The sequence below is a fragment of the Prorops nasuta genome, unplaced genomic scaffold (genome assembly GCF_024137725.1).
Source record: "Prorops nasuta isolate Cenicafe-Biocafe unplaced genomic scaffold, Cenicafe_Pnas_1.2 PNAS00019, whole genome shotgun sequence".
NCBI classification, from domain to species: Eukaryota; Metazoa; Arthropoda; class Insecta; order Hymenoptera; family Bethylidae; genus Prorops; species Prorops nasuta.
Window position 1 is genome coordinate 2,552,756 of NW_027116816.1, and position 19,836 is coordinate 2,572,591.

A 19,836-nucleotide genomic window follows, 5' to 3' on the forward strand; every position below is an offset into this window, starting at 1 on the left:
ATATAATTTCATTATCGCAATTGATTTAAAAGCAATTTTGCAAAACCGTAATTTGAATGAATTACTCGCATCATCAGCACTTTGGTTTCTTAAACAATCAACGAAAATAACTCGAGTGCTAGTCGAAACGTGACGTTTATAGAAAGATAAACGTCATACGGCTTGCAAGACAAAAATATATAACAATAAGTAAAGGGGTAGACGAATACGTGAAAAGGGCTTATGCTATATGCAAGACGTTTATTTCTATCGCTTTGCCATCACACTCATCCCCCTTTTCACACTCGAATCTCTCTCCCTCTCACGCATGGAAGCACCTACCAGCTACACCAGATAATAGCTTCCCCGACTGATTTTAATCCGACGACGAAATTTTGCATTTCCAACTTCAATCCATTTACGTCATTGCTTTTCGTCCACCAAGGATACGAATCCATTGAGATTCGCAAAAAGTCTGTCCATTAGCGAGATGAGAACTCTAAAATACTCTTGTTTCCTTTATTTCCATTTAACACAATTGAAAATTACCATAACTAACGATTCTCCGCTGGACCAATCTTCATCATAATTCTCCAAGAAAATATCGTATCGACCTTGTTTTCTCACAGCTTCAATGGCAATTTGTGAAATGGAGATGGGTCGGTTAATCTGGTAAATAAATCAAGTATAATTGCTTGAATCGTTAATTTTCTCCTATATCTCAAAGGAAGAAAGGTCCTTTGACGAAAATACATGAGAATAATAGATGGTAAATTGATCGAGTCGTCTGATTCAGGTCAGTTATTGGTCGAGTGCCATTTCGCGAATGCACATATGCACCGACGATTCGCTTGTGACTTTTCAGCTGTGGCATATACACCATACGACAGTATAAATAAAAGGATGAGAGTGCGTATATAGGGTTGATTCGTCGCTGCAGCAGCCAATTGTCGCAAGAAGAAGCAGAGAAGAAGACATTGCTGACACTGACGAAACCGGTGTCATCGACTGCACCCAAGTATATGTGCCACCTGTGCTTCTCTCTCTTCTCTCTCCTCGTCGAGACAGACACACAGCAGAGACAAGAATCACCCTACCTAGAGTCCCGTTACGTGCACTACGCGTATTTTCGGACCACCCCGATGCTATTCTCGATAGTGTCGAGGGTATTCTCGGCCGCTTGTTTTGACAAGAATCAACTCGATTTCCAAGTCTCGATTGGGCAAGTTTTATCACGAGTGACGTCGGTCATCGCGACTACGCTGCGGTTATTGCGCGAACAATAATAATAATAACTACAGGCGCAACTATCATCAGCCTCTCCCTCGTTAAAACGCATGAGATCCATGCAGAACGCGCGGTATAAGGATGATCATTCTTCGCGCCTTGCCCAATTCGACCTGTCGTCGATCCATCCATCTCTATCGTCTCGCGAATAAAAACACCCACGGTGAACAATATCATGCACGAACGGCCAGATTCTTCTCGCGCACTCTCCCAACCTGTTTATTTGAACCAGAGAATTAAACCTAAAATACGATCGACTCTCGCTACGAGCCGCCTACGTCAGCAGATACTGAAACTTCGGTAAAGCAACAAACCTCTTTCAGCCACAATGCAATTTAAGAGTTTCACCGGAAATAATCGTCCTGTCCGCAGAAGGGAATAAAAGTCTTGTTGAAGAAACATTAAATGTTTTTCGTTTATTTATTGTCAACAACCTTTTTTAATTAACGTTTACAATGAAGATTTTTAATTGTTGGCAATATCTTAAAGAATAAAGTATCAGAGTCTCACCATGGGGACTCGCAACAAGTTGCAAAAAATTAGGGGAGAGAATATATGTATGTAGGAAGATCAGGTGTGCATAAAAGTGCATTTTGCGAGGACGAGAATCATGATCGATAGGACGGTACGGTCCAACGATCCTCCATCTATTTTCGCACCTTCTAACCTATTTATATACATCGTCATACATACGGACAATGTTCCACTTCTATCGGCTGGCATATGCTGCATGCCGATACGTAGGCACGTTGCAGCAGTGGCATCACTCGCGGAGCGATATTTAGCCACGCGACGGTACACGTTTACCTCACCCATTCCGTGTACCGCGCTAAACTTACAACTTTACTCCCCTACGAGCCAAAATAAGCATCGAATTGTATATTTTTGGCTCTCTAATCGAGAAACCGTGCATCTAATTCGCGTTCGATTTTTGCTAACGTAGTCGTAGGTCACGAATGTGTTTACGATATGATGTATAAAAGTATAAAATAAATTATTTAAATATAGAATAACGTTTATATAAAGTGACGTATATAAAATAAAGGCGTTATACATCGTCGATACAGGAAATGTTTTGATTTTTAGCTATATAGGCGACGATTCACGTTTATAGGTGTACCGTGGTCATAACATGTACCGATGGAACTTGTAGGATATTACCCTTCTACGAGCACCGAAATAAGCATCCAAACATATAGTTTTGGCGCTCTAACCGAACAACGGTGCATCTGATTCGTGTTCGATTTTTGGTAATGTGTAATCTATTAGAAATACGAAATAATTTATTTATTATATACAAAATAACATTTTCAAAGTAATGTATTCAAAAAATAAAGACTTGCATCCTCGATGCAAGGAACGTTTCGATATTAAGCCACACGACGATATACATTTACACTTATATACCGCGATCGTAACATGTACCGATAGAACTTATAGGATATTACCCTCCCACGAGCACCGTAATAAGCATCGAATCGTGTATTTTTGGCTCTCCAATGGAGAGAAACGGTGATTCTAATTCACGTTCGATCTTTGGTCAAAAGGTAACGTAACATCGTAGATTGCGAAAGGGGCCGCAAGATTAATGTGTTTTCCGCAGATGGGCAGAGAGAGAGAGAGAGAGAGAGAGAGCGTGGGCTGCTGGCAAGGTTTCGATATATACCAAAAAATTCATACTTATATGCGTGCGTGTATTATACGTACATGCACACAGTACAGTAATTTTGTTCGGGTACAAAAATCAGATTGGATGACCAGAGGTACGTCGAGGCGGAACTCTTGTTCCTTTTCTCGACTTTTAGCTTTAGTTATAGTCACTATAGTATACGGCAAGGCGAATTCAGCGAATGCAGCTCTGTATATTTCTGTGGCACGGCTGCTCTTGTTTTACGATGGTGTTTAAGCTGCCTCTGACGTCAAAGACGAAAGTGGACAAGACGGAGGGGAATAAAAGAGGAAGTAAGAGCAGGACTCGAGCTTAAAGGTTGTTCACACCAGAGTCCCGGGTTCAATCGCCTTTTGGCCGATGCTGCTCGCGACGATGCGTTCTCCGGCACCGCGACGTCTCACACTGTAAACACCGACTCACCTAGATACAACTATTATATGCCCTCGCTTTATTTTCCTTCACTTTATACACGCTCGAATCAAGTTCGACGACCCTGAAACGCAAACACCATCCTACTCGGTGCAACAGTTTCGCTAATTTGTAAACGTATAGCTTGGAAGTATAAACACCCTTTGTAATTCAACTCGGTCTACACTTTTCTCATATATATATATATATATATATATACTTAACACTTAACTTCCTCCTCGATTCCAATAATCGCTACATCTCCGTACCATTCGTTCAATTCGGATCCATCTTCCCATATCACACTCGTTCTTAGAAAGCGTAGGTCGATCTATTGGCGTATCTATAAATAAATTCATCAGCTTCCTAGAAATATCCTTATATCCAATTTTCAAGTAATAAAAAGAGAGAACACACGTTGGATCAAAGAAAAGCTGAAATTATTAGCATTTCCTGGTTGAGAGGGTATCAGCGGGGGGGGGGGGGGTGGTGGTGGAAGAACGGTCGGCGACCCGCACAGATGAAAAAACTGCTTCCTAGTAATGACTGGGATAGTTTAAAAATACGCCATCGTCTTCCGAGCGGGTTCTATTAAAGGCTGTGAAAATCATAAATATAGATCGGCCATCAAATGAGAAAACGTGAGGCGAGTTGGATTACTCGCGTGACAAATATTATATGACACGAAAGATCGGCTGTCGAGGTTCGGTGTTATTAAGATTTGTTCGTCACGTTTCTACGAACTCGAGGCCCTTCCAACGTGATTTAAGTCGGTCGTTTTATCTCGAATTTGGGAACAGGGGCGAGCAGGACCGATTCGGAATTCGTCAGAAAGCCTACATACATCCATTATCTTCTTTACGCCGACGGAACCCGCCAGCAGTCTGACACACGAGCAACCGGAGCAACTGACACTTTGCCATGCCACCGAGCTGCACCGAGATACCAAAGAAGAATGAATGATAGATTCTGCTAAGGACTGTGTGTGTGTGCCTATATACTTATACATATACCTGCACGTGTATAACGACAAATGTAGGCCACACGTGAATTTTAAAACGTATCGACCTCTATTGTGCAAGGCACATTTTGGAACGCACGCAGTGGGGGTGTAATAAGGTTTTCGAGACAATTATGGAGCGATCTGGCTCTGCCAAAAAACTGACCACCGGCGACCAACGAGGATTGATAACCAAACGTCGAAAATCGAGTGAACGAGTGGGTGGACGTAGAGAGGAGGATTAATTAAATATTACACGCCAGCTGATGCCTCGACCACCGCTGATAAATAACTGTCCTCGATTTGGCTTTCGCAGCAATAATCTACTCTAGCGAGAATAGACAGTTTTAATTGACTCGAGAACATTGAAATTGGACCAAGAAGAGCAGCAAAAAATGTGTGTCGCGAAGACTAGCTCGTACGGAGGGAAACGTTGCTTATTGGCTGTTCAAAAATATATTCTATCGCACACGTTCCTAGTAAAAATTCACGTGATAACTTTATCAGGCTAAAGATATTTCGTAATTTAGAAGGACTCTCCGCGACCCTGGCCTTCTTTCCCCGAACATCGGCCGATTTCACCGGAGTCTCCTGCAGAACGTCGGGTTTATTTCGAGTTAAACGAAACGTGCCAGTCCCGCTTATGATTTGTTACTTTCCAGTTGGCCACCCTATGACGCACGTAGCTAGCCCGGTCATAAAATCCTAAGCCATAGTCGTCGAGCCTGATGATCATTGTTTCGAGAAAGCTCCCTGGAGAACTCGAAGCTTTCCCAATTTATTTTCCAATAATCTATAGAAGCTCCAATTTCTTAACGTTTTTTTAAACTAATCAGTTTTCGACGTTTAAAATAATTCGGTGAAAGAGTCTTCTTTTGCGATTATTTCTCCGTTGGATGATCGGACCACCCAAAAGCAACTTCGTTGTGTAAGCTTTCTTTGTACGTACGTATATATACGAATACGAGGTAAAAGCCTTCCGACGAAATGTCTATTAAAAGCAGAATGGTTGTTTTTAATGAGAGAAAAAAGAAGAAATAAAGGAAGAAAAATTTAGTACAGTAGTACTACACTGGAGAGATTCGACTTCCTTAATATTAAATGTATGTTCTGCGGTCTGCTAAAAGGGGAGAAACACTTGGAAAGAGCCTAGCAGTTGCTTTTATGAAGATGCAGTAAATCTTTCGGCTCTTCTACACCGCACCTGTTACCATCTTCGGCGCTCGTGACGCATGTGGATTGTGGAGTATTACTCGTTTCCCAGAATCGACGACATTTTATCTCGCTAATAATCATTTAAGTCGAAATAAAGCTTTTCGCTTCGAAGAAATCGTAAGAAAGACCTTCCCTCGATCTCTTGCAATTTTTAAAGAGACTTTCTGTGCGCGAAGAAAATAATCTTGCAATTTTTTCAACCATACAAACTGCGCATCGAAATAAAGAAAATTAAGTTTCTTCTCGTTCAACCTGTAATTACTCGGGTGTTTTTTTTTGTCAGAAAAAGGGAGGAAAATTCCCAACGCGTTTATACTAGATCTAATTTGATCTATATTGCATTTGTTCACGTGGTAGATGGACTAGACGGAACGGGGGTGGCTCGTGATTTTTAGCCCGACTTTTCCAACCCCTCTGCTAGCCCAACTAAGCATCTACGGAGTAGGCAAGACTATTTTTAGCCTGTGTTAATACCGAACGGCAAGAGGGTTGCCATGGATGGAGCTAAAAATAAGCAATCGATAGAACCGGGCTCGATGAAATTAAGCTTACAGGTGGGGCTATCGGTACAGATATCACTTATGTTTACATTTATTCGCCTAAAGAATAATTATATTTACGAAAACCCCTGACTATTTCTATAGTAAACTTATTTTCGAATATCCGTGTGAAAAAGAATTATTTCATTTCCAAATAAATCTTCATTTCAATAGTATCGATTAAAAAAATATTTCGTTTTAAGTGATTCAATGATTTGGTGGGTGAAAATTAATTGAATGGAATCAAGCTTAATCGTTTTCTAATTGAATTTTGTCAACAACGAGTAAATATTTAACCTTAGAGTGTTGAGAGGGAAAAGATTTATTTGCACCGAAAGATTGTTTGTCAGTATCTGTAGAAACATTCCATGAGAATCACGCGACCACAAGCTTTCCTTCGGGTTGCAGTTTCTGTCGTATCATTGACGATCCCCACCGCGAGATTATCGAATGCATGCAATTCGCTCGACAAACTTCAACTGAATCATGCCTCGTGTGTTGTACATACACCTTGTGTCTCGCCCCCTCCTCCAGAGTTTATTTCTATCAAAAGGTAACAAGATATAATTCGATTAAATTTACAAGAATAGACCGCATTGGCTCTGTTTACTTTCGTGTTCGGAACTCGGAACACGCTGCTCGGATAACAGGAAGGACACTTATTTTTATTCGCGCAATTCGCCAATCGTTTACAATATAAAGTTACACGTATTTATATTTATTAATATTATTTGAACCAGTTTGAATAAATTTTAACAAATTCCTTGCGTCCATTTTTTCACACAGCGTCGACTGCAAAGTGACCTGCTTTTGCGCTGCTTCGGTGTAATCTCACTTGCGCGAGCGACATTAGGTATATAAACACGGATGAAGAGAGTATTCCATAAATAAATAAATCCTCCCGGCGCGTTGATCCTTGATCACAAGATTCGTAAAGCGAATTTGAGCGTGTATTCGCCCCTGAAAAAGTTTATTTTCACGTTTAGCTATATGGTCAACGGTGTTCCAATATTAGCTTGATACAAATTCGCGAGAGATGCACCCCGAGTCAAACAATCCTGATCCTGAAAGATGCAATTGATGTAAAAGTACCCTAAGAAAGTGGCAATTTTTCAAGACTTTTTATCGACCGATCAGACAGCCTGCTTCGACAAAATTTTCTTCCAACGTATCTACAGGTTTCTGGAAAAGAGAAAAAAAGGTGAATTAATTGTAATAATTGTAAAGTGCGTGCCCTAATTACATACTAATATCGTATGGAATTTGATATACTAGTAGAGAGTGAGTATGTAAGAAAAAGGAGCTAGTGTGTGCACGTGGTGGGCAATTTTAAACATATCTACGTCAAAGAGAAGCGAGGATGATGCATGTATCGGATTATTCGTAGTAAGTCAGTCGTTGATGTAAACGCTATATACACACGCGGATCTGTCTCCATCCAACTGAAAGCTCAACACGACCTATAAAGTACTTTGTTCAACGAAAGATGTATCGGCCGTATATCGCGTTATTGCATCACTACACCGAACGCGATCGACATCACCCAGAAACGGGAGCCACACTCCCTTTGATGACGCAAGGGATTTAGTGTCCTGATAAGCCAATGTGACACGTAACGAGTAAAATTGTCTATAACTATATACTATATAATTATAATAAATTTACAGGAGAATTTTCCATGTTTTTCAAATTTAAATATCATGAAATGTTTTGTCTTAATGTGAGATTGGAGATTTAATTGGGACAAAAATGATATTGGTTTATTATGGATAATGATAATCGCAGTCACTATGATGTAATAATTTGTGATTCATGTATCAGAATGAGTAAACGCCACAGGCATTCTGTGAAAATTGATGACGTAGTGAAACGCTTCTTGCGTCACATCATGAGGAGTACCAAGCTAAGGGTGGATGAAGCGTGAATAAAAGGTATAGGGTAGAAGGGTATTTATTTCTTTAATAACAAAGGCGCGAACCTTTGCGTCAATGATAGCACGATACTTTTTTTCTTGGTATTACAAATACACGTGTCCTGTTTGTATAGAATTATATAAGCCAGTCACTAAAAGTCCTTTCTTTCAAAAAGACAAAAATTGTATGTGCAAGCTAATATTGTTTTATTGTTTAAAATCAGTGATAATAATGTAATACTCATAATTGTATAATAAAATTTCAATTTATTTAAATAAAAAAGTGTCCAAAAATCAGTTTAGCAAGTAATAATGAGAAACAAACTATTATATGTCAAAATCCTCTTTTCATCTTCAAGTTTAACGAGAATTTGCGATATTCGTGTTATTATCAAAATAGGCAAATATATATTCAAACTCATTTAAAAATGACTGAACAGTGTCTTGGTGATTAGTAATTATGATATTGTCATAATTACCAAAAAAAGCATTTCTCGTCCAATTTGTACTACCGGTGATTAACAATTCATGGTCAATTATAACAAATTTGTGATGCATTAATGATTCAAAACGTTTCATCCTTATTTGAATGCCTATGTGGTAAAAACAATTTTGTAAATTTTCAAATTAAATTTCTACAAAGAAATTTAAATAAAGAATAAAGAATTGTAAAATACCTGATTCTCTTAAATTATATCGTGAAGAGCTAGCATTTTCTGACATCGTGGAGTCCAGTACTATTCGAACAGCAACTCCTTTTTCATGAGCACGCAATATTACTTGCATCAATTGCTTACACGTAAAAAAGTATATACAGACTTCTAAAGTCTTTTTTGCAGAATTAATATAATTTACGACTTTTCTAAAATAAAATATCAAAGTTATAAAAAACAAAATACAACTCAACTATTAAAAGTTCAATATTTCAGTCTAAATAAAAAACCTTAAATTTTTAGCTGCACAGTGCCTCATAGGACATCTATAATTGTAATAGTTGTAATGCTTCAAACATTGTGCTGAATTTTCAATAAAGAACAAAACTTCTTGATGAAAAGGTTCTTTTTTTGCTAACTTTGTTACTATTTCTTTATTATTTTCATTCTTGTACTTCTTGTAAACATATAACAAGACTTCAGATAATAAAACTGATACGCCAACACCAAAAATCAGTCTTCCAAACATTATGAGCTTTTTATTCATGCGAGTTTTAATCTATAAAGAATATAAATCGTAAACATCAATTTTTTTATTTTGATATAAATTTATGCTTTACTCAATATGATTATCCCATTTGTAAAAGCGGTACTTAACCAAAATGGTCATATTTAATACTTCAGTAACAACTCCATATATTTTTATAGCAACTAAGTAAATTCGGGCATTTGCACCAGTGTGTACTAAAAGTATATATGTATATTACTATCTGTTTTTCGTTACCATGAAATTTAAGTATATAGTAATATACTTAGTGCACATTGGCGCATGTGTCCGAATTCGCTATTACTAAATGCAAACAAATGAGTAAACATACATATAGAATTATTCCCAAAACTGACCGCATATGATACAATAATTAATACATCTCTTAAAATAGATACTCCAACGATTGAGTTTTTGTTTAATTCCCTCTTATACGAACATTTATTTATACCAAATAAGCGTAGAATAATATTACAATAAATGTAACGTGCTCAAATTATTATTTCAATTGATTCATTAATTTTATGTCACGTACAATCAGTTATGCGTGTAATTATATAATAAAATAACGAAGTTTTGAATCTGTATGGCGACTCGTTCTGATATCAAATTAATTTAAAATGATCCTTTGACTCGTTGAGGTCCAGTATTTTCTTACGTATTTAATTACTTCAGCTTATATTTATAATAATGTATAACCTCCTCGCTGTTAAAAGTCAATCTTTAAATTTTGTATGCTTATCAAGTAGGCAGTAATGTTTTCCATCTCATCTAACTCGCTTAAACTAAGTCGTAAGGTTGATTTTGTTTGCAAACATTACCGAAAGAAACTTCAATAGGTCATCGCTTACCCAGAATGAATTCCAGCAGGTTAACGAAAGGTGTATAAATTTTCAATATATACTGTGCAGTTGAACAATACAAGTAATAATTGATATTGATTGTTAACCAAAAAATATTCTTTTTGTATTATTTTATAGTGTACGTGTAATTATTCATCATACACAAGATCGTAGTGTTCACGGTGTTTCAAATCAGATTCTTGGTTAGGTAAGCTACAGCTAAATAAGTCTTTATTATTACACTTACTTGCAGACCTTTTGGTAAATTTCTCGACCTCGTAAACATTTACTCTCTGAGCTTTAATCAAACACACACATAAATCAAGTAAAAAGTTTACAAGACCGGCTCACGGCGATCGATTTGTTTTTATTTTTGTATTGTTCCACCCTTTCCTTCCTCGTTAAATGTAATATTAAATTATATTAGATCATATAATTGTCTAAAATATGACCATTTAGTAAATAAAGTTTATCAAAAAATATATATGCAGTAAGTGTAATTTTGAAAAATCTAAAACTCGTATTAAACCTAACCTAAAACATAACCCGCCACCGGCTTGCTTTGCCTTTTCGTTTATCACAAAATAATGGTGTGTGACAGAAAATATATACACGATCGGCACGACACTGGCGGGCAACGGCCCGATAATGCATGTATATTCCTTTCCTAATTATTATACTTTGCATTGTTTGCATGTTGCACAGATTGATATAAAAAATGCTTAATTTTGTATGTGGAAGGTTTTATTTTAAAATCAATAGTGTTTTAAAGTAATTCCTTATTTTGTATCTTGAAGTATCAACGAATGGTGAAAATTCAGATAAAATAAAATATTCATTTTAACTCTAACTAATCTCATAACTCTTAATAGACAATTTATATCTCAAGGTTAGTTTAAGATATCCGCGTTCCGATTCATATATACATATTATATTCAATATTGTACATGTGCAACTCGGACAATAACGTTAATGTTTCGACCTGGTAAAATAAGCTTATGCTATAGAAGAAACATGCTTATAATTTCTTTTATTAATTCAAACGTTTTTATAAACTATATCAACAACTTTCAAGTATAAAAAAATATATATGTATACAAATTTTTTTTAAGCTACTGTGATTTATACGCGAATTTAGTATAAAAATTATAAAATAAAAATAAAAGTCAATCAGCTTGGTAAGCATTTTACCTATTTTTATTAATTGGATCGGAATTTAAACTTGACCAAGTTGCTTTGATAAGTATTCCTTATCTCTGTTCCACAAAATATTACAAATCTCATTTAATTGATAGGAACAGTGGATTGTCTCATTTTTTGGTGAAGATTTATTAGCATCAATTTTAATTACTTTGAGCTTCCATTTCTCTTCAAATTCTTTTACTTGTATATCTTGAACAGTTGAGCTTGACCATGGCTTAAATCTACAATGATAAAAGTTTATTACATATTTCTATTACTTTTGTAATATAATGCAATACTCACTTTGTACCAATTACTATGGTTGCTGGTTTCTCTTTAATAGCAGACATAGTATTCATAAGATATGGTACATCATTGAAGCTGGTTATGTCGTCAAATGAGAAAACGCAACAGATAGCATCAGTTTTATCTCTACATGCCTAAATATAAAAATAAAAATGTAACGTATAAAATAATCTTACTTAAAATTTGACCAATTCCAAAATACCTACTGGTAGTATATGGCTATATTTTTTTATACTGAACTCTGAGGTATCCCAAAATTGTAGTTTAAATAAAACAACTTTATCCCATATTTTTACAGGCCAAAACACATTAGTCTTCTTTATTCCATTCGTTTCACAATAGTTACTATTTAAGTCTGTTGTACCAGCTAGTCGTGCTACAATTGAAGTTTTTCCAACTCCGGATCTGCCAATCATAAAGATTTTGTAAGTGACTTCTTCGACTGAGGATGATAATGGTGGTCTTTCTAATATTCCTGAAATTGGCATTTTTTGTAATAATTAAATATATCTTCTAACAAAAACAGCAAATTGATTTAATAAAACATAGTTCCCAATACACAATAATTATGTTACCATAAAATCTTCTCTTTTTAGAAGAGTTTACATAAAAATGGTGCATCAATGATTCTCCTTCGGATGATGTTAACCAATTCATATTTACAGCATTCATATTACCACAAATAATTGCAGAAGCAAATATGTTATACAAATTTCTAATCAAAGATAATATGAAAAGCGGACATTACCGCTAAAGATGTTTACAGTTTGATTTCTGTTTACAATTTTGTTAAGTCTTAAATCTATTCTAAAATGTAGCGTTTAGCGTTCTTACAGGTATTGGCTTGGCGGTGCATTGAGCATCGAGTGCATTCTGTCTAAACAACACAGTTGAGTGAGCGTTCATTAATTCTTTTATGTGATTGGCTGAAGCTTCGATTAAAGCACAGCTATAGCCAATCAAATAAAGTCACTAAAGACTTGCTTAATTGTTGCTGATCTGTTGAGTAGAATGCACCATTTGTTTTTCCAATCCATTGATTCAGTGTTTCAGTAAAGTCTAGGAAAAGCTGCAAAAGGTTAAAATAGCATATTTGTAATAATCTATTCTGAATGCACCGCTCAACACGAGTGGACACACAAATATTCCGTTAAATTCTAGTTTTTTAACCAATGAAGCTTAGTCCCGCCTCTAATAGACCAATGAGAGGGAATGATCACCCTAAACTCGAATGAAACGAGCGCTTCCATTAGCAGTGAAGTTGGCATCGGTTGGAAATAAACACGGCGTTAACCAATAACATCTATACGTTATAACGTAACGCGTTGTTTCTTGCAGTGTTAAACCGCCACCGCCATATTGTATATGCAGCGCGGGGTACTGGCGCGTGCATGGGCTTTTTGTGAGTTTTTCCTTTAGTAAAAGTGCGTGAAAGACGGGAAATTAGAAGAAATCACGCGTGATGGATCCAGCTAAACTAAAAGTGATAGAATTAAGGGCGGAGCTTGCTCAACGTAATCTAGATACGAAGGGCAACAAACCTGTTCTCGTTGAAAGGCTTCGTAAGGCGTTGGAAGTGGAAACGGGAAATCGTAAGCTAAATATCTCAGATAGTAAACAAATTGTAAAATAATTCACCAGTAAACCTTATTTCTGTCAGCCTTCCCTTAGCTTTTCTATAAATCTTCATTATTTCAATTAAAAATCTGTTTTGTAGATATCTATGTACGTATGCGTGTCCATTATTGATAAATGTTTGTTTGCTGATTTTGAAATTTAAGAACTTTTAATAGCCAGTCTATACTAACTTTTATAAGTGCCATAAGTTTGTCTAAAACTGCAAGTATAAGAACTCAAATTTAAAATGTATCTTATTGATGATATTTAGGAATTTCAGTAAAAATTTAAGTAAATAAGATTTTAAAAGAAATTATTTTTTTAAAGTTTACATATATAATATTCTAAATTACAGTACAATTACTACTTCTTTCTTTTTTTTATTTAGGTTCTCATGCTAGACCAATTGTAGACTCTGAAGATTCTGGTGACTCTAGCGAGAGATCGGAATCATCAAGATCTCAGCATCCTCCCAGAACAACAGGCAGAGCATCCAGGAGCTCATCTGTTACAGCAACTACACCCACCAAAGCTACTGCAAGAAGTGGTTCTAGAGGTCCCACAACTCCTAATAAACAATTGTCTCCAAATAAGTCACAATATGATGAAAAGTCACAGGAACTGTTACCAACGATATCAGAACCTGATGAATCTGAAGTCGTACAATTTGAGTCTGATGAAATTGTAGAAAAATCTCAGGATAATGAACCTGAAGAAGTTCTAAATAATGAATCTCAGACTCTTTTAAATCAACGAATGGAAAAGACAGAGGAACGTATATCTGAGCATGACGAAAAAATGAATATTGATAACGAAGAAAAGCCTACTCTCTGTTCACCTAATAAGTCTGTAATATGTACAGCACCATCTTCAAATCCATCTAAAGACTCGACAAATGAAATAAACTTAACCAGTAAAAATGCTGAAATTGAAGATATAGAAATAGACTCTTTAAATGATAAAAAAGATTTATGTAATACTATTAAAGATATGAATGAATTAGATAATAGTCAAAATGCAATTTGCGATGTAGAAATGAAAGAAGAGAAAGAAGATAAAAGTAAAGATCTTGTGAGTGAAGAACATAAAGATGAAGAGTCTCTAGGTCAAGAACATAAACCCCAAGAGGCTATAGATGAAGAGTATCAAGGCAAAGAACAAACAGAAATGTCACATGACCAAATAGATTTAGAGGTAGAGAAATCTAATTCATCTGATGAAGGACAGCAAATTTCCCAAGAGGAAGAAAAAGAATTACTAAAAGATGACGAAAGGATGGACGAGGATAGTTCTGAATGCAAGGAAACTGTTAGCAATGATGAACCCATCCAAGAAGCTCCTTCCACAGAATTAAATGAACCTATTCAAGAGATAGACAATACTATAACAAAAGATAGTCAGGTAATTTGTGTATTCCTATATCTTTTGAATTTCAATTAATTCAAATAAAAATTTGTTCATCAATTTTGCTTGCAGGACTCTGATATTAAGGATAAAGGCACGGAAGCAGGAACCAAAGATTTGGATAAGCAAGACAGAAAAGATAGAAAACGCAGGAGATCTCTGACCCCTGTAGATGAACAAAAATGCCCTATATCCATGAAGCCAGAAGAAGAACCAGAATTAGATGATTCTGCATATACATTATCATGGTGTAAGTGAGAACTGTTTGATAAATAAAGATTTAACAATCCATTACAACTTTTATAAGTATATGAACTTATGTTGTGAATTTGTTATTACAGATGACTCTGATTTAAATTTAATTATCAATAAAGATGGATTTCTTTCTGCTACACCAATGCACAATGATGGTTTTTGTTATATATGGGCTGGAGCCAGAGCTTCATATGGTTTTTCCTCAGGGAAAATATATTATGAAGCTAAAATTACTGAAAACTGCTCTATTAACGTACCAAATCAGGAAAACGCACATGTGCTTAGAGTGGGGTGGTCAGTAGCTCATACAACTTTGCAACTTGGAGAAGAGAAATTGAGTTATGGGTTTGGAAATGATGGGAAGAAATGTACGGAGAATGAGTTCACAGAATATGCACCTGAATTTAGTAAAGACGATATTGTTGGATGTTATCTTGACATGATAGACAACAATGAAATTAAATTGTCTTATACAGTTAATGGAAAAAACTTAGGAGATGCATTTATTATTTCTAAAACAGAACTTGGAGATAAAGCATTGTTCCCGCATATACTTAGTAAAAACTGCACTTTCATTTGTAATTTTGGACAAGAAGATGCGTGGAGCGGGGAAATCTTAGAAGGATACACGCCAGTAGGAATTGTGGACTTGAATGATAGAATTCCTGGTCCACAAAGACCGTTAAAAAAAGAAGACTGTGAAATAATCATGATGTGTGGATTACCTGGAGCAGGAAAAACCACGTGGATAAAACAATATACTAGTGAACATTCAGATAAATGTTACAATGTATTAGGTACAAATAACTTGATCAACAGAATGAAGGTAATTATAAAGCATTACATATTATATGCTAGTAGTTCTTACACATTCTTCAATAATGATAATTTGGTCTAAAACAATCCCTGTTTTTCTTCAGGTATCCGGCAAACCACTCAAACAAAGTTTCGAAGGACGATGGGAAATACTGTTGGATAAATGTAGCCATGCTCTAAACAAATTATTAGAAATTGCACCTACCAGGAGACGTAATATTATCATCGACCAGGTAATAGATAACTCGATTTACATATATTTTTCGCCTAATCATGAATTTCAAAGTTATCAAAGTAAATGTCTATTTATAGCCAAATGTATACGCATCTGCTCAAAGACGCAAAATGAGATCCTTCACCGGCTATCAGCGAAAAGCCGTGATTGTAGTACCATCAGACGATGATTTTCAAAGTCGAAGTAAAAAACGCGATGAAAATGAAGGCAAAGACATTTCCGATTCGTCGATGCTAGAAATGAAAGGTCAGTAATATAGTAAATTTGAAGAAAATGCTTACATTTAAAAGAAGTTTAGCTTTCAGTGTATACAATGTAGTAAACCATTTATATGCTGATTTTAGCAAGCTTTAGCGCACCAACAATTGGAGAGCTCTTTGATTCCGTGGAATGGGTAGAATTGAATGAAGAGGAAGGCAAAAAATTAATTGAGAAATATAACAAAGAAGGCAAGGAAGCAGGTTATGGAACGCAGCAAGCTAATAAACGACCACGATTTGAAAGAAGTGATAACAGAGATAATCGGGACTCCAGGAATAATCGCGATAGTGGTAGAGACAGCAGAGATCATCGTGATAGAAGAAGCAGCTGTAAGTGTCAAATACTGTAGCAAAGACTTCTCCGATTTATTGTGAAAATATAATTCTCATAATAAAAATTATTAGACCAAGATAGAAATCGAAATTCTTCATGGAGAGGCGGCAGTAACATGGGTGGCGGATGGAGAGACAGACCGAGAGGCGGGCACATGAGACCACATGGTGGTGGCTACGGACCTCCATTAGGTGGCTGGCGAGGAAGAGGCTCTTCTACACCTCATCGTATCCCAGACAGGAGAACTGGTGGAAGCTCCGATAGGAGGCAAAACGATAGGAACCGATCTTCAGGATCACGGCAGAATAATTGGGGCAGTATGAGGTATGTTTAACGGTGAACAATAATAAATGAATTAATTATTATTATATTATGTTTTTTCTTTTCTTTTTAGTAGTTACCAAGGATCTCATCAATCTAACTGGAGTCAAGGTGGTGGTGGTAGCTGGCAGCATGGCAGTGGTGGTGGTGGTGGTGGTGGTGGTTGGGGTCAAGGAAATAGTTGGAGCCAGCAATGGGGGGGTGGTGGTGGCGGTACCTGGAAAGGATACGGGCAAGGCTCATATAGCCAGGGTAATTATCAGCAAGGCTATGGAAATGGAAATTGGAATAGTTCAAACCAACAGTATTACTCCAATCAGTATTGGGGCCAACAGCAGCAATCGGGACAAACAACTGCAGCTGGTGGCCAAGCTGTAAGCAAACAATAATCCACCACAGTAAATGTTACAAGAGTGGAACAGAAAGTAAGGTATTGATGTCCCAAATCATCCTTGTATATATAATTGTGAAATGTTAATTGCAAAAGCTTATAAATCCGACAAATATGCCATAGTTTCTATATTTCATACCTATAATTTGAGCAGTGGATAAAAAGCATTGAATATTGGCTTACCATAAGAGAGATAATGAACTGAAAGCAAAACTCACTTTACCTCACTTTCTGCTTCTTGCCCGCGCGGTAAAGAAAAATTGAAGACAGGTATCAGAATATAATACACATTTTAATATATACAGGATGATGAAATATGTTATACAATAGGTTTATGAGATTTGTATAATACGTTTGCCATGAAATTTAATGTTATTAGCATAATTTAATACCTATTTCATTCATAAACCGTTGTATACACATCGCTAAGTTTAATCCACCCTTTAATGTTACTTTATTTTAGAATCTGAAAAAATGTATCAAACATAACGTCATATATTGTTTGCCTTTTTTTTACAGGTAAACACAACCGAAGAAGTAGCAGGTGGTAATAATACGGTAGGAACATACAGCTACCCTCAAGAGTGGCAAGGATACACAGAAGATTATGCGTATCCTGATCATAGCGGTACTGCAAATACCGAGCAGATTCAACACCACAAGTAGAAATTAAATTTATTCCAATATGAGTAGTTAAAAAGAGAGCAAAAATCACGTTTGTGTTTTGGTATATTGCAATGTATAAGTTCAATGGTGAATACTACATTGATTGATAGTGATGAACAATATGCTTTTATAGATTGATAAAGATTAATGAAACGATATACAACGTAATCACTGAGGATTTCGTTGCTTAATGTATGATGTACTAAAGTATATTATACAAAGTAATCTATTTTACATTGCAAATGCGGTAAGCGTCAAATATATTAGAACTTTGAATTATTTTATAATAGTAAATAAATTCATTTTAAATATATCTAAAAGTGAAAGTGCATTGATGTTATGTATTGTTAAAATGTTTGTGACACGTTTAAACAAGTAGTCGGATGTAACAAGTAAGGGGAAGAACGCTACATACATGGATACGAGTGTATACATAGTTCGACCACGGTTTAATCAACCCTCTCGAAATTAACCGTATTTCACAGTTAAGTAAATTTAACATTAAACAACAGTTATTCCGAGTCAATATTTCTTACTCATTTCCACATTCGTTCTTATGTTTAAACAAAACTTTCTCGTTCCTGTCTTACGCACAACTTGATTTATTCAGTCATTTTTCATATTTATTACTATTAATGTTTGGAATTTAAAGCGTCGAACATCCTTCATTTTAAATAGTGCCATTATTTGAGATTAATCTTTTGAAGGGTAATCTTTTGTTACATCTTGAACTAATTAATCCGTGGTCTAATAAAGCACTCACATATGGGCATATATTATACTAATTGATATATCAAGACTAATACAAAGGTTATTGAGTTTATAACGGAAAACTTGTAAATATGTACAAATTTCGCAATTATATTATAGAAAAACATAATTGCAGCTTTCAATAATTTCAACAAAAATTTATAAGAACCTAATAACATTTTTCAATAAATATACAATAAAAAAAGAAAAATTAAACAGATTTTGTTATTAACTTTGTCTTATATCGTCTACACAACTATAAAAATTAAAAAGACATTCATTAGTTTAATAAAAGTACAAATATAGTGAGCTTTATACGATCTTGTATTCTAAATGATCTCTATTTAAAATTGCGCTTTCTATATATTACAGTTTTCTCGCAAGTATGTTTTATTTAACGAACATGTTTTTCATTGGCAAAAATACTTGAACATTTGGAAAAACTTATTTTTTATTAAATCTGTTTATATCTTTATCATGGTTTTTTTAATATGTATTCATTACCTAGTGAACTTCCTCTATCTCAATACACCTTGAAACTTGATGCACTTTAAAGACTCTTTCAGCTACTAAATATTCTGTTAAACTTATTGTAAATCTATCTGTATTTAATTTCTTTTAAAAAGCCTTTACTAATCGAAGAAAATCAATATGAGCAACAGTCCGTTTGAAAAATACTACTGACAGAAGCACTTTCATTTGAAAATGTATATCGAATGTAAAAGATATAAATAATCAGATGATGAGTATAGTTTTTGAAGCGTAAAGCAAGTAAAGGTATAGTTCGGCCGAATGCAAATCACTACTATATAAATAAGTTGTCTTATTACCTTCTTCTCCTAAGGCATATTGTACAGTGTGTGCTGTTCGAAATTATAGTACTTTTTTGTAAAGTTCCCTAAAACTTATGATATAAATAGCTTAGGTAAGAGTATAAAGATTTAATACTGGACAAAAGATGAAGTATGTGACATATTTTTTAAGAAATAACCAGAAATTTATTTAATCTAGATATATGGAATATCCTATTATTGCTACGTTACCGCGATTAAAAGTTTTTGGCCATGTTCAAGACACCCTGTGTTGAATTAATCAAGCACGTAATGATCGAATTTTTCTATACGATAAAATGTCTAGGATAATAAATATATAATCTATAAACTTATTTGTTGATAAAAATGTACAAACTTATTCATAAAATAAAATTCTTCTATTTAACAGAACTGATTCCTCATACTATCCCTC

At 35.2% G+C, this 19,836-nt stretch overlaps 3 protein-coding genes across 11 annotated transcripts; 1 reads left to right on the plus strand and 2 right to left on the minus strand.

The window, feature by feature from the left end:
- Positions 1-6,696: 6,696 nt before the first annotated feature.
- zuc (Mitochondrial cardiolipin hydrolase zuc) lies at positions 6,697-10,939 on the minus strand. 6 transcript variants are annotated; one of them, XM_066739182.1, is made up of 5 exons: positions 10,302-10,939; positions 8,956-9,224; positions 8,690-8,874; positions 8,492-8,605; positions 6,697-7,282 (listed from the first exon to the last, which is right to left on the minus strand). In XM_066739182.1, exons 1-5 carry the CDS (start codon positions 10,338-10,340, stop codon positions 7,194-7,196), a joined length of 696 nt encoding a protein of 231 aa, XP_066595279.1. In that variant the 5' UTR covers positions 10,341-10,939; the 3' UTR covers positions 6,697-7,193. The 6 variants fall into 6 exon arrangements, with proteins under 6 accessions (XP_066595279.1, XP_066595278.1, XP_066595283.1 ...); XM_066739181.1 differs by lacking the exon at positions 6,697-7,282 and having other exon boundaries at positions 7,293-8,605; XM_066739186.1 differs by lacking the exons at positions 6,697-7,282; positions 10,302-10,939 and adding an exon at positions 10,064-10,261 and having other exon boundaries at positions 7,293-8,605.
- Positions 10,940-11,233: 294 nt separating this feature from the next.
- On the minus strand, positions 11,234-12,797 carry LOC136780663 (ciliogenesis and planar polarity effector 2-like). 2 transcript variants are annotated; one of them, XM_066739189.1, is made up of 4 exons: positions 12,377-12,797; positions 11,749-11,947; positions 11,540-11,676; positions 11,234-11,478 (listed from the first exon to the last, which is right to left on the minus strand). In XM_066739189.1, the coding sequence occupies exons 1-4, from the start codon at positions 12,412-12,414 to the stop codon at positions 11,271-11,273; spliced, it is 582 nt and encodes a 193-aa protein (XP_066595286.1). In that variant the 5' UTR covers positions 12,415-12,797; the 3' UTR covers positions 11,234-11,270. The 2 variants fall into 2 exon arrangements, with proteins under 2 accessions (XP_066595286.1, XP_066595285.1); XM_066739188.1 differs by lacking the exon at positions 12,377-12,797 and adding an exon at positions 12,118-12,370 and having other exon boundaries at positions 11,749-12,017.
- A 90-nt stretch (positions 12,798-12,887) lies between these two features.
- On the plus strand, positions 12,888-19,652 carry LOC136780660 (heterogeneous nuclear ribonucleoprotein U-like). 3 transcript variants are annotated; one of them, XM_066739178.1, is made up of 10 exons: positions 12,888-13,134; positions 13,548-14,560; positions 14,636-14,813; positions 14,905-15,644; positions 15,739-15,867; positions 15,947-16,115; positions 16,214-16,459; positions 16,535-16,787; positions 16,858-17,158; positions 17,695-19,652. In XM_066739178.1, exons 1-10 carry the CDS (start codon positions 13,005-13,007, stop codon positions 17,839-17,841), a joined length of 3,306 nt encoding a protein of 1,101 aa, XP_066595275.1. In that variant the 5' UTR covers positions 12,888-13,004; the 3' UTR covers positions 17,842-19,652. The 3 variants fall into 3 exon arrangements, with proteins under 3 accessions (XP_066595275.1, XP_066595277.1, XP_066595276.1); XM_066739180.1 differs by having other exon boundaries at positions 16,858-17,036; XM_066739179.1 differs by having other exon boundaries at positions 16,858-17,214; positions 17,695-17,833.
- Positions 19,653-19,836: the final 184 nt, after the last annotated feature.

Excerpts from the sequence above, each read along its gene's own strand:
- LOC136780663 (XM_066739188.1), bottom strand. The coding sequence starts at position 12,214 with ATGAATGCTGTAAATATGAATTGGTTAACATCATCCGAAGGAGAATCA. Across the intron at positions 11,677-11,748 it reads AATATAGCCATATACTACCA|GCATGTAGAGATAAAACTGA; the intron begins GTAGGTATTTTG and ends TTTTATATTTAG. Across the intron at positions 11,479-11,539 it reads ACCATAGTAATTGGTACAAA|ATTTAAGCCATGGTCAAGCT; the intron begins GTGAGTATTGCA and ends TTATCATTGTAG.
- zuc (XM_066739181.1), bottom strand. The coding sequence starts at position 10,340 with ATGTTTACGAGGTCGAGAAATTTACCAAAAGGTCTGCAA. Across the intron at positions 8,875-8,955 it reads TGTGCAGCTAAAAATTTAAG|AAAAGTCGTAAATTATATTA; the intron begins GTTTTTTATTTA and ends ATTTTATTTTAG. Across the intron at positions 8,606-8,689 it reads ATATAATTTAAGAGAATCAG|GCATTCAAATAAGGATGAAA; the intron begins GTATTTTACAAT and ends TTTACCACATAG.
- LOC136780660 (XM_066739178.1), top strand. The coding sequence starts at position 13,005 with ATGGATCCAGCTAAACTAAAAGTGATAGAATTAAGGGCGGAGCTTGCT. Across the intron at positions 16,460-16,534 it reads TCGTGATAGAAGAAGCAGCT|ACCAAGATAGAAATCGAAAT; the intron begins GTAAGTGTCAAA and ends AAAAATTATTAG. Across the intron at positions 17,159-17,694 it reads CTGCAGCTGGTGGCCAAGCT|GTAAACACAACCGAAGAAGT; the intron begins GTAAGCAAACAA and ends TTTTTTTTACAG.